General features: G+C 35.9%; 1 protein-coding gene across 23 annotated transcripts in view; it reads right to left on the reverse strand.

Moving 5' to 3' along the window:
• The window catches only part of LMO7 (LIM domain 7), a 133,348-nt gene that overhangs the window by 30,910 nt on the left and 88,737 nt on the right, over positions 1–13,701 (reverse strand). For 10 of the 23 annotated variants that reach the window (XM_072353838.1, XM_072353828.1, XM_072353817.1 and 7 more), the window contains 12 exons: positions 13,451–13,481; positions 12,937–13,050; positions 12,268–12,466; positions 10,828–11,080; positions 10,044–10,343; positions 9,399–9,686; positions 8,986–9,186; positions 7,786–8,505; positions 6,245–6,274; positions 3,524–3,641; positions 2,359–2,501; positions 410–830 (listed from right to left, as the gene is read on the reverse strand). In XM_072353838.1, coding sequence (XP_072209939.1) covers positions 410–830; positions 2,359–2,501; positions 3,524–3,641; positions 6,245–6,274; positions 7,786–8,505; positions 8,986–9,186; positions 9,399–9,686; positions 10,044–10,343; positions 10,828–11,080; positions 12,268–12,466; positions 12,937–13,050; positions 13,451–13,481 — 2,818 coding nt within the window. The remainder of the gene's footprint in view (positions 1–409; positions 831–2,358; positions 2,502–3,523; positions 3,642–6,244; positions 6,275–7,785; positions 8,506–8,985; positions 9,187–9,398; positions 9,687–10,043; positions 10,344–10,827; positions 11,081–12,267; positions 12,467–12,936; positions 13,051–13,450; positions 13,482–13,701) is intronic. The other 13 variants (XM_072353867.1, XM_072353939.1, XM_072353947.1 and 10 more) reach the window with 7 other exon arrangements.

Below are 13,701 nucleotides of genomic sequence, written 5' to 3' on the forward strand. Positions count from 1 at the left end.
TGAGCAGGCAAATTCTAGGCTGTAGTAAAGCTTCAGTTTCAAAGTCAGTAGAGCAGAAGAAATTTATATCACCTGAAAATTTTAATTTAACGTACTTGTTAAAGACATTTCACACAATTACATCAGACAAAGGTTTTCTGATAAGGAACAATAAGGAGATTTGTTAAAAGTAACAAAAAGATTATTCTAGCAAATATATATTTTAGTCATCTTGAAACAACTTTAAGTACAGAAAAACAAGTAAACATCTAACACAAGGACAGAATTGCCTTCTCTGTTAATACAGCCTTTGACAAAAAGCAGTAGTGCTTTTTGTTTTGTTTTTAAGGAGATCATTACATTCTAGTGTTCAATCAGCTATCCAAGACACTCAACATTCACAAAATTCAGGAACTAAAGAGAATTTTACCGTGAGCGACCGTGGAAGTGAGGAGATTCCTCTGGAGTGGACACCGAAAGGTCTTGGTGTAACCACAGATGTTAACCTGGAGGTGTCAGTTTTCTGGTAACTTCTAGGGAGAGAAGCTGAAACCTGAGCTGACCCAGTTTGAGCATTCACTGAGTAGCGCGTGGACGAAAGAGCCAAGCTCTGCTCTTCTGCCAGGCTCTTTGAGACAGCAGGAGCCTCACGTGTGGCAGAGCTCTCTGGCTTGGGTAGATTCTCCTTGCTTCTCTGAGCAGCATACTGGCTTTTGCTATCCTTAGTGCTGTAGGAGGTTTCTTCCTCAAACAGGTAATCTTTCACTGTTGATCGTGTGGCAGGTGCTTTTTCTTCAGTAAACACATCATCAGTCAGAGAATACGTCCATCTGCCATCATATTTTTGTTCCCTGCAAGACAGAGCTCATTAAAATACCAAAGTGAACTGATAGACAGGTAGGACCTAAGGCTGACATTTAGACTACTACAAGAGTATAGGACAGGAGCAACAGGACCCGAGGAAATGGACACAAGTTGTATCAGATGAGGTTTAGACCAGACATAAGAAGGAACTTTTTCTCTCAGACAGTGGTCAGGCACTGGAATAGCTGCCCAGGGAGGTGGTGGAGTCACCATCCTTGGCAGTGTTCAAGAGGCATCTAGACAGGGAACTAGGAGATATGATTTAGTGGTTTTCTGTAGGTATGGTAAAAGGAGGATGGTTGGACTAGATGATCTTGTAGGTCCTTTCCAATCTTGTGATTCTATGATTCTATAAACTGAAAAACATATCTCTGAAAAATTGAAATGAATAGCATTATTTTAAAATATTAATTCTTTAAAATACTTTGAATTCATTCACAGCCACCCATTTTTCAACACTTCCATAATACTCAGGCATATTACTGTCAAACCAGAAGGTTGTCACCAAGACAGCAATATCTTTGCAATAAATAAATAGATAAATAAATTGAGCTATTCATTTTGCACATCATCAGAAATTCTGATTTTTCTGAGAGAAGAACATAGTGAAGGCCACCCTGAACCACATACATACTTCTGTTGGTGTGTCTACTCTTTGAAAATGCCATACTGTATTTCAGATAACAAATTACAGGGTGTTTTTATTTATTTATGTCTTTGCTGTTCATTCTCTTGTCAAAAAAGAACAACAATAAAAGGGATAATCTATACCATGTAATTTTCAAATTCAAGATGCTGGCAATATTGGACATCCAATAGAATTTGAACCCATATTTTCCTTCAAGAGACTATAGTTGCTGTCATCATAAATAAATTCAAATATTATTTTACAATTTACTTAAGCTTCCTTTATAAACATATGCCATGTGCATATTTCCTTCACCTCAACTATTCATTCACTTAAAAACAAAACAAAACCTCAGATTTAGTATTGTAACACTCAGTTTGCACTTTCCTCTCCTCAGAGAGTCTTGTTCTGTAAAAACGTAGAGGAACAATTGGGAACAAAGAGGAAATCGAGTAAAGAAGTTCACAGTTTCATAACAGCTGTGATTATATTTATCTGCTGTTACAAAGAGAATGGCAAATAGAATGTTAGAGGAAAGAGAAATAGTTAAGCTAACCCAAAAATATAAAGGCAATTAACTAGTTTATTTTTCTATTGTTTTAAGCTCCTTAAAGCAGGGACAAATACTGACTTGACAGCACATTCATTCATAGCTGGAATAAAGAATCAGCTATAGAGCAGAACTGTTTAACATTCTATGAAAATAATGCATTAGAAGACCATATTTTCCTGTTCAATTGCTTAAATTTTTACACTATAATTTGGAACAAAAAATGTTGAGATTTCTGAAGCATCAATTGCAACTTGCAAGTAAAAAGCATTCAAGAATTAAAAGGAAAATAAAAGATTTAAGTACTACAATTTAGTACTCCCATTAGGGTCATTACCTTTCCTGATGCATTTCTTTCAGTGGCTTGCTACTCCTATCAGAAGCTTCAGAGGCTCTCCTTTCTATTTCTTCTCTTTCTTCCTTTTTCTTTTGCAATTCTGAAGTAAAGCTCTTTCTACGATTCTTCCATTTTGCTAGATCCTACAGGAGTCACCCGAGTGTATAGAATCAGATTTTCTCAAGATCTTGCAAGTCTACAGAAACATCCTATCACATGCTATCTCCAATTTTACTTGCATGTCTATATCAAAGCCATTTTTTTTCCATGAGCTTCCCCCCTAATTGATAAGCGTACTTTTTTCCCCTTGACATTTTCAATTTTGCTCTAAAATACTTCACACAATTACACATAGTTGAAAACAAATATGATAGCATGTGAATTTATTTGTAGTCTTTGGATAAGGGGATTTTTTTTTTTACCACTTAGTTTTCAAATTGCCAATATGTTACCCTGATACATTAGTTCGAGAATAAACACATCTTAAATTCCAATTTGAAAACAAACAAACAAAAAAATCCATAGAAATAGACATCCTATATCTGTAAAACCACAATGTGAACTGGCAATCTTTCCCATGAAATACCAGAGCTGGTTAAGGAAGTACTGAATTCTGGAACTGAGATGCATTAAACAAACTGCTATGAAATGCTTTCTTGATGTTCTGTTTTTAATTTCAACCTCTAATTGGTAATCACTAGCAATCTCAGGTCTCAATTAAAAATAAAAAGGTCTTCAGATGACCTTACGATGTTGTGCAACGTTATCATGCCAGTTTATAAGCTAAATTTAAGACAGAATTATTGAGGAATAGGAGCCTCAAGAATTTGCTCAAGGAAATACTATTTCCTTCCTTTCCCTAAGGATCAAATACTCAGACATTCCAAGCATTTCACAAAGGAAAAAAAAAAAAAAAAAAAAAAAGGCATTTGCAAATTTCAGACAACACATGAAACCATGTCCTAAATTTCTGTCAGCAGGAATCAAGCCCAAAGGCTTTACTGTGATAATCACAGTATATATAAATCTGATCAGATTGTTGCATGAAACGCACAACCACATGAGTTACCATACATGCCACAACCAGTTTTCTGGGGGTAGTGAACATTGGCAGCACCCAGCCCTTTGGCAGGACACATCAGGAAGAGTGAAAACTAGTATTTACTTCTTGCCACTTTAGATCTTGTTCTTGCAGCTGTTCTTTTATCTTTTGTAGCTCTTCATAACGAATTTTGCGCAATGACTGCTGCTCCTCTGCACTGACATCATTCAGAGATTTACTCCTAGAAATCAAAAAGTAAAAAGAATATTCAACTTCATAACATTTCAGCTATAGTTTATGCAAGTGAAACCTTCAAGAGAGGGAGATTTATGTTAGTACAACAGAGCATTCCTAAGTGTTATTTTAAAGAGAGCAGGAAATACTCAGACAGCTGAATGAGCAAGACTGGGTTGGGACCTACCGCCAGCACTGAAGTCAGTAATTGCATATTTGAACAAATAAATTCAGATTAAGGGAATAACCAGCTTCTCACTAATGATTCCCATTTAATTCCTCATACCTACTACTAATTCTTAGACATGTTACTCTGCTAGTCTCTTTTGCCTAAATGCCTTCCCAACTCCCCAAAGCTAAACTCCCATTATTTCACTTTTCCTCTTCAGCAACAGCCTTCTCCCATTCTCTCATTTCTTAGAATAATCATAAAATCAGGTCAGATATTGATGCTTATTGCTAAAAGAGAAAAGTGATTTACTGTTAAGTATTCAGATTGATCATGTTACAGGCCCCACTAGCCTGTATCACTTCTTCTCAAAACTCTTTGGCACTTTCAGTCTAAGTCAGGAAAATCTGTAGTCATCACCTCAATAATTTCTTACATGTGTCAAGAATTTTCCCCACAAACTCCTACTTATACTAGTTCACTGTAACTTAATTCCTCAAAACTCACTTCCTCCCCAATACACCTGACTTCCAGCCTCTGCTGTTTTCTCCCTTGTTCATTTATTTAAGAATAGCAGATAACACTTTTTCTTTAAGTGTAGGACAAGACTCCTACTCATATTTGACCTCAAATCTGTGAGACATAAATTAACGTGTACATGCTTCGTCATAAGGTTCTGTGCTATAATACAAAAGGAAAGCTAGGCTTCTGATTATTATTATTATTATTATTATTCCTCAAAATATGTTCATTTGTATTTATCTGGACAAAAATTAAGTGATGGAAGATATTAGGATAAGTTCTAATACAATTCAAAACTGCAGCGCTTCTTTGGCATGACAGAAAAGCAAGTTAAAACAAAGTGACTCGGAACCGGGCCTTGTTCCAGTGTCCTGCATACCAAGAGTGCTCTGAACTAACAAACCAGTCTCTTTCACTTCCTCCCAGGAGGCCCAACTTACTTATATTCATAACATAAGACTTCAGACTTCGTCCTCTGGAAAAAAAATCTAGGGTATTAATTCATTATCCTCGTTTGTTTGTTTATTTTCTGAATGGGAAGAGTGCCACATTTAGCAAAAATCCTATGGTCATTTTTGAAGAAACTTTATTTTGCAGTTCTCTTTCACAGTTAAGTTACATCACATATAGAAATGGTTCAGGGTAAGCATTTACACCATCCCAAGTTCACTAAAGAAAATTTACATGACAAGCATTTCCTTTTATTTTTAACTCAAGTTTCTATACCTGCACTTGAGTTTCTATACCTGCAGGGAGTAAATTAGGAAAATCTAGAGCCAAATAAAATATAACTTAAGTAAGGGTATATTCATATATTTATACTCCTGAACTAAAGTGTGTTTGTTTCTAGTTCAAAGATTTAATTAGTTACTGGGTCTCCCTTCACTGACATCTAAATTCTTCAGAAACATTTTGTTTCTCCTGGTAGCATGTAGTCATTACCAGGTTTCACCTCTGGGTGAAAAAAAAAGTACAGATGAATAAACACACGAACATTTATATATATATTTACTTTTTCTTTGCTCTTCAGAAAACATTGAACACCACGCTTAACTAAATACTTCACATGCCATCACACATGTAAATGGTAGCCACAGTAAGCTATAAACATGGTTATGTAAGTTATCATAACTTAACGTAGCATTAACCAATCAGTTCGCCACTGAGAATACAATAATTTCAAGTCTAAATAATAACCATAAATTATTCAGAAAGCCCACCACTGTTATTAAAAACTTCAAACAGATAACCCTGAGAATACTCTTTTCACATTATTTATCTGTTTATTTTCTTTGGTTCAACTGCTACCTTGTAAGAGCAAATTAGTTAGGTAAAATAATTCTCAAGTCTTATTAGAGCTGGTATTACCATCACAGCTAAAATGTGCAATACGAAGTAATAAACTGCAGGTCAAATGATTTTGACGCTCATTTAGACTATCAATCAAGTGTATTAACTTGTAACTATTATTCTGGGAATCATTTGATGTTATATTGCAACCTATTTCAAAACGACAGATTTTTCAGTCATTCCCATAATACACGTGCGGGTCATTAGCTACTTTTGGGATTCTAAGAGTGCAGTCTTTGAAATGACATATTTACTAATCTTGCTTTGCATTACCTGAATTCTTTAGAGCCCAGTTAAAATATAGAACACCATGTACTTCAGATGGAATAAAATATCAGAGCTATTTTCAAAATGCCTGATAACCATAACTGATATAATCCTAGATGTCTGAGGATTTTACCAGATGCATAGCTTTTAGTCTTATATTTGTTATGTAAATTGCTCAAGCACAAAACAAAGCAGCATGCACAAGTTGCTTTGAGCACAAGTTTTTAGCTACTGTGCATGCATGCAAATTTAAACAAGAGGCAAAAATAGCGTCATAATCTTTCAAGCTTTTATGAACTTACCCCTGCTCATCAGAAAGCTTTTGAAACAGTCTGAGAAATTAGAAATAAAAAAATAAATAAATAAATAATTCAGTGTTTTGTTTTATATTCATAACAACATTCATACGATCAGCACACCGGCAACCTCACTAAGTGAAGGGTAAACCGTGAAAGCCTGAGGATCAGCCAGCATGGAGTAGCACATTAGCAAACTCACACAAGTCAGAAGCACATCAGGACTCGCATGATGTGTAAATCAGGCAGAAAACTGACAAAACAAGGCTGCCTGTAAGTTTCCAATGCTTCCAATTTAGAAATGCAGCATTAATAGAGCCCTGTTTTAATTCTGCATCACTTATTCCAGTGCTGCTAAACAGCATGATGCTTGGAAGATACTCATTTCAAGAAATGAAAATTAAAGTCAACTTGAGTCCTAACAAGAAGCCTAGCTCACAAAGGCTGTTTCCTTGCTTATGCAGCCATCTCTGATGCTAAATACAAGTTATATAAGCAATCGATAAAATGTCCTATATATACTTTCACACATTAAGTGGAGAATCAAGCACATTCAGTGTGATTCAAGGATTCTTAGTATTCTTGAATGTGAGTATTCTGCTGAATTAATGCTTAGAATGTGAAAATATTTCAAGCATTTCAGAAATATTTCTCAGTGAAGCCTGCACTTTGTTAACAGCATAAAGCTTAAAAATTAAGTATGATGACATCAAAATACTACTTGCAACACAGAAGTGCCTTAGCCACAAAGGAAGCACAGCTGGTGGAACTGCAACTTGCAATGCCGTATTTTCAGAGCTAAGGAAACATTCAAACCCCTCCAGTCTCCCAAAATACAAAACTGAAGTTAGGTAGGAGTTTAAAAAAAAGACTTCAGTCACAGAAGAAAAATGAGGATATACCAGGAAAGGATTAGGTGAAAGTACTAATTAGGACTATATAAGATATGAAAGCAAGGGAAAATATTGATAGAATAAATATGCCATCATAGAATTAAAAATTGTATGGACGCACACCTTGCATGCATTGTTACTTTGGATGGGCAAAGGAATACTAATACTTTTCCACCTCTGGAAACATCTCCAGACTGTAATAAAACATTTTATAAGCATTTTTAAACTGAGGTGCAAGCAATAATATCATTATGTTCATCTTCAGAGTTTGTCATGAAAGTATTCATGTGTTTCAGAAGTGGTTTTCCCAATTATATTAAAAGAAGAAAAAAAAATCTACCCTCAATAGCCTTTTGAGTAATCAGTATTCCTGTTCAAGCATGGAAAGAAATCTATATAAAGTTGGGTATAAAATAATTAGTGTGCATTTTCTCTGGAATTGCAGCATGAAACTATAAAAACCATCGTATTTTTTTGTTGAAAATATGGTATTGCAGTCATAAGCTTCTATTGAAAGCAAATACAAAGCTTGTCCGGGATGACACAAACAAACTGCAGATTCATACTCTATGAATGGCGTAGCATAAGGTGATGCTTTTCTGAATGGTAACAGTTCAATTAACTCAAGCAAATCCGTGCAGGACACAACCTGACCTCTCCACCATCTGACGTTTCTTGTGTCTAACTTTGCTGGCCTCCCTGATTGCTTCCCACTTCTTCCAGTCTTCTTCACTGCATGGACCTGGGATAAAATTTACTGGCTGCATGTTGCTTCCCACTTTCCAAGACTCAATCTTGCGTGCCAGCATATCGTCCCTCTTATGACGGGAAGACGGCGACAACACTCTACCACTGCTTTTTCTTTCCTCAGGTGTTGCATTTTTTTCAAGTAAACACAGAAATTTGGACCGGATTTCTTCTGGAAGACTCCAAGGATCAGGAAAGAGCGCAGGGTGGTATTTGTCTGGAGCACCTGATAAAGGCACCTCTTTTTTCTGAGAAAGGATCTTACGAAATATCATGTCATCTTTTTCCAAATCTGGTATCACAGGTTGGCCTTCCCGAGGCTGGAGAATTATTTCACCCTCTAGAGGAGGCTCCTGCTCAGAGAATTTTTTGAAATACTTGGGGTCCTGGAGAACAACATGATTCATATGGGAAGCCCCAGTTTTGCGAACAAACAAGTCATCGTTTTCTAGATCTGGGTACGGATATCCATTTTCAGTGTCTCCTTCATCATCACATCCTGGTATAAAGGAAATATTTTTTCTACATTTTATGAGCCTAGGGCCAGAAGTAGGATCAATTTTGGTCTTCGTTTCAGAAGACAAGTAGTCAGAGTATTTTTGCAGGGCCTGAAGTAACAAAAACTGGCTGAAGCATATAAAACAAAAGGAAGGAAGTAAAATATCATTAACTAGCAAAAGACAAGCAGATCACAATGTATTGAGATATACATTTGTTTTAGACTTGTAGTATCCTGAGCAGTACAATTATACCACTTGGCATTCACCACCAGTAACCAGAGCACAGTGCACATCAACCAATGTAAAGGTAACAAGACATACCGACTTTCCAATAAACAGCACACTTGCATGCTCACACATAAAGCCAGAAACCCTATACATCATGTTATCCTTTCACATTTACAATCTTCAGAAGATGACCAGCAACCTATGGCTATAGTAAAAAACAAACAAAAAACAAAACAAAAAAAATCACAACAACAAATGTAATAATAATTAAAAAAAGAAGCATAAGAGCACAGGATGCAGTTTAATTTCGTCTAGCTGCTGCATATCCAGACACTTCTTTTTGATGCAACAAGAGTAAAGCTCATGCAGTGGTATGAACCTGGGCTGGTCAGAAGCCTCCAAGATTTTTCCTTCTGTAATCTGTGACAATGAACTTCCCATATATTCAGCAGTTGGCTTGTAGTTTTGATCCCTTCTGCTACTGCTACTCCACTCAAAACTTGGTCTCGGCTGGTTAGCAACAATGGCAGAGCTTTGTTTGTAAGCGAAATCCATATCCTCAGAATCTGATTTCTTTCTACTTTACCGCAGCACAAAAATAAGCAGAGGGAAAGAAAAAACAAAACAAAACAAAACAAAAAAAGTGTATGCATTTAGTAAAATGCATAGTGTCAACAGTGCAACAGTTGTAATGAAAATAATATTTCAATTATTTTCCTAAAAAAAAAAAAAAAAAAAAAAAAAAAAGCTTCGCACACAACAGAGAAACAGGGGCATGCATAAAAAACGCACCTGAACCCTTGAATCTCTTTATACCAGGGTTTGAAAGACGATTTCCTGATTTTTTTCCATAGCAATTCTTCTGGAGTCCAAAGCTTAGGAAGAAATTTGTCAAAAGGAACCACTGTATTTGATGTTGAAGAACTTAGCTTGCGAAAATAGAGATCATCTTTTTCAATGTTTGGGATGACTATTTCTTCTTCCTCATCCTCATCAAAATACCCAGATAATTCTGGAGAAATGTTAACTCCTGGTTTGCTTTCCACTTTAGTATCCAACTGCCTCTGTCTCCTCTGGTTACTGTTCAAAATACCCAATCAGTTAAGATATTTTAGGAGCAACTTCACAAAAAAAATGCAAAAAAAAAACAAACAAAAAAAAAACAAAACAAAACAAAAAAAAAAAAACATGCTTTTTGGCTCAGGAGTTCAACCTTGTGAATGAAGGAAATTAGTTCTCAACTCCATCACTGCAGTACCAGAAACAAAAAAACATTAAATTGTTATATCGACATCCTATCACACCTGACAAAAACTGGACAGAAAAGGCACAATAATTTATCACCACTGTTAAAACGCTGATTAGAAGGCTAAGTTTATTGAGTTATTGATGGACTGCAATAAAACAGTTACTCGATTTTGGATTAGTATCTCTGACCTCAGTGGTTCAAGCATTGCAGCTAGCGGACCAGCCGAATAATTTTCTTGTGCGCAAGATTTAGGAGAGTCATTGTGCAACACGAAATGATGTCCAGGTGCAGCAGAGCTTACAGGGCTCTTTTGGACTAGAAATCTACGTTTTGCTAAGTCATCCATAACCACGTCGGGCATCCTTCTTTCATCTTCTGAATCAGAGCCACTGTCATACTCATAGATCATCTGCAGGGAAGCTGGATTTGTAAGCCCACATTCTGCTCTGCTATTTTGGCAGGAAGCTACGGGATTCCTTTCACGTCCACTGAGGTTGACCAAAACAGGAACAGAATGAAGATAGTGAAGTCACGACAGTTATGATGAAAACCAAGAACTGCCCACTAATCTCAAACGTGCACGCTAAGAAGTTAGACAAGAGAAATTCACCGACACAGTTTGGAAAGCTTCGATGAGAAATTAAAGCTATACATCTAGCTCATTCAGGACTTAAGATCATCTATATCCTTCGAGTCAAGTCTGACCAAAATCAACACAACTCGTTTTCTGCTTTTTGAGTAAAGTAAAAGAAAGTCAAGCAGACAAAGAAAATAAAGAGGAAAAGAAAAAATTTAAAAAAAAAAAACAACCAACAAAACTAGACAACCACAGCAGGCCCTCCCTTCACTTAAAACATAGTATTTTACTTTCAATTGTAGCAACAGCAGCTCTTTTTTCATTAATTAACATAGAAAGCATTTGTTAATAATATAAATGAAATTCTGCTTTACAAAGACTGCACACACCAGTACCTTGAAAATGTTCCATCTGACTCGGTGTAGACAGGGCTTGCCCAACTCCTCCTGTTGTCCTCATTCTTCTCTGTTCTTTTCTTCCTTAGGGGTGCTGGCATATACGTTGGCTGCTTGTTTTTGGTAGGTAAGAAACGATTGAAGTCAGTAGCAGGTTTTGGTTCAATGACAGAAATCCTTCGATAGGACCTGTCATCTTTATGGGAGTCACGCATCTTGAAAGGCAGTTCTGAGTCTGTGTCACTATCACAACCTAAGAGGACAGAGGAGAAAAGAGATGGCACAAACATTATTCTCTAGGTAAGTGTTTCCATCTAAAAGTTAAACTGATTTTAGGATATTTGAATGTAACTCCATTTTCAAGACATTTTCCCTGCAAAGTTGCTGAACTACATTTTGGACTGTAAGAAAGGTATTTTTAGAAATTCCTTCTGAGGCTCTGATAAGGTCTGCTAAGTTGAATTTGGTTTGCATACTCATGCTACATTCATTCCATTCTTTCACTATCACTGCTGCCTGCAGGAAACAAAGCACTAACCTCTAAACTGAAAAAGATAAAACAGCAGAAAAGGTGTTAGTTTGTTTTCAATTAAAAACACATTTGCAACTGATATTTACTAACCAAGCCTACTTACTAGCAAAGAGCATAAAAATATTCTTATCTAAGCATATTAACATCCATTAGAAGCCCTGGGTACATGTCACATAAGTAAAATGGCTATATATATGGCTGATTTCTCAGATCAAACATGCTCTATGTGATGTGTCTGGTCCAACTGTTTTATTTACACAAATGGAACAAAATAAAAAATCTCAGTTTTTATATTGTTAAGACAACAAGTTCATTCTGCATTTTAAACAAGGGAGAAAAAAAACACAGGGTGAAGTAGAGCTATAGGGAACAAGTGTCACAGATCATCTTGTTACCTTCTTTTCCATGACAAATCAAAATATCAAAAATAAGAACTGCTATTCAGTTTATGATGCAGGTAGGAAAAACACTGCTTATGATGCAGGTAGGAAAAACACTGCTTACAATGCATGTTCACAAATCAAGTGAAAATGTAAATATATGATATATCTGTGATAGGAACAAGACAAGAAATTTTTGAAACTTGCAGTTTTAGGCAGACCCCTGAGGATCTGAATTCTTGCAACTGCCCTCCTTGAACTATAGGAAAATACCCCATATGGACACACATCCTGATGTGACAGTGGAAGCTGTTGCTAGCCCTTCCTAGTAACATTCCTGTGGGCATTGCTTTGCTTCTATCAACTGTTAAAGGTCAATATTTGCTTTAGGAAAACACAGCCTGTGGCAGTTGCAAAATCAGTTACCTTCCAATCACTTTAAGTACTGGGCACCTGCAGTACTAAGTCCATACATTGTCTTCTACCACTCTTATGTGTTAATAAAAGATTTAAAAGAGAAAAACATACCTTCACTGCCACCTTTCAAGGTTATGTCTGATGAAAAGCTTGTAGAGGATCTTGAGCCAAAAGAGTCCAAGCTATCAAAAGAGTCGTCTCTTTTGTGGCTTGCTGAAGATGGAAAGGGTTCTCCTCGGTCCACGTACCAAATATCACCGTATCCACTATCCCTACCACTTCTGTTTAGCTGGCTGGACTCTTCAAGTGCCTACGGGAATAAATTTTGAAAGGTCTTTCATAATAGTTTAATGCAGAATATTCCTAATGAATTTTCACACAAAACTTTTTAAAATGTGTTTTGACTGCGCTAACAAACTTTAACAAAGACTAACGTCAAACCCTGAAAAATATAAGAGCTTGAATAGGAGAGTAAAAACAAATTCTTAAATTTCTCTCATTTCAGCCAAACAGAATCAAGACAAGGCTTGTTCACAATCTAGGAACCTATCGCAGGGGATGGACTCCGAATTTCTTTATTACATTGGTATCAGAAGAACCAGGGTAAGCTGAAGTTCATTCTTTCCACACAGCCTTCGACCGCGAGCAAAAAACAAGAAAACACTGTGACAGTATTCCCCAATTAAAGACTAAAACCCACCAAAAGATTATATTGCATAGTAAAAAGTTGCAAAATATGAAATCAGGGTATTTATGTACTATTTATAATAGATTCCTTACCTTGGTCAGTGCTTGCCCTAATAATTTCTCAAATGCTTTAAGATTGAGATATGGACCATTATAGTGAGGGTTACTTTGTGCTTTTCTCCCCAGCCAATATAATGTAATCAAAACCTAGGAACATAAAATAAACAAAATGAAATATTAAGTTCACTGCTTCCCTCTCAACCAGCACTGAAGTATCCCTCCATGTTGCTAAGAGATTTTCCACACTGAAATATAAAAATCTTGTCTACAGTGTTAGCTAGAACTTCCATCAAAACTGTTTACAGTGTTGTATTAAATGCAGTATAACTCAAGTAATCAGTTGTAAACGCTGCTTAATTATTATACTTATTTGAAAAACAGCACCCATAGAGATGACCATAACATGGCACTAATTTGAATGAACATCTGAAGAATAAAATAAGCACAAAAATGCCATAAACAGAAACATTAAAAATGTTTTAAAAATATATTTAATCAAAATTAGTGAGAAACTGTTTCAGAAAGCACTAAAGTAAAAGTGTCTTACGTTTTTCACTCTTCTGTTGGTCTCCTCCGGTCTGAAGAAGGAAAAAGAAAACAAAACAGTTTTATAATCTGATTGAGTTTACTTATCATTCACAATTTAAAAGGTTTGCAGCCCAATTAGAAGCTATATAAAACATGAAACTATGACTCTTCCAAAAGAAATAAAATAGCAACACGCTTCAAATTATCAAGCATAACTATAATATTTTAAGCATTACAGGCAAAGTAAGAAACCATTAAAGATTCTGATTT

Source organism: Excalfactoria chinensis, chromosome 1 (assembly GCF_039878825.1).
Source record: "Excalfactoria chinensis isolate bCotChi1 chromosome 1, bCotChi1.hap2, whole genome shotgun sequence".
Classification (NCBI taxonomy): Eukaryota; Metazoa; Chordata; class Aves; order Galliformes; family Phasianidae; genus Excalfactoria; species Excalfactoria chinensis.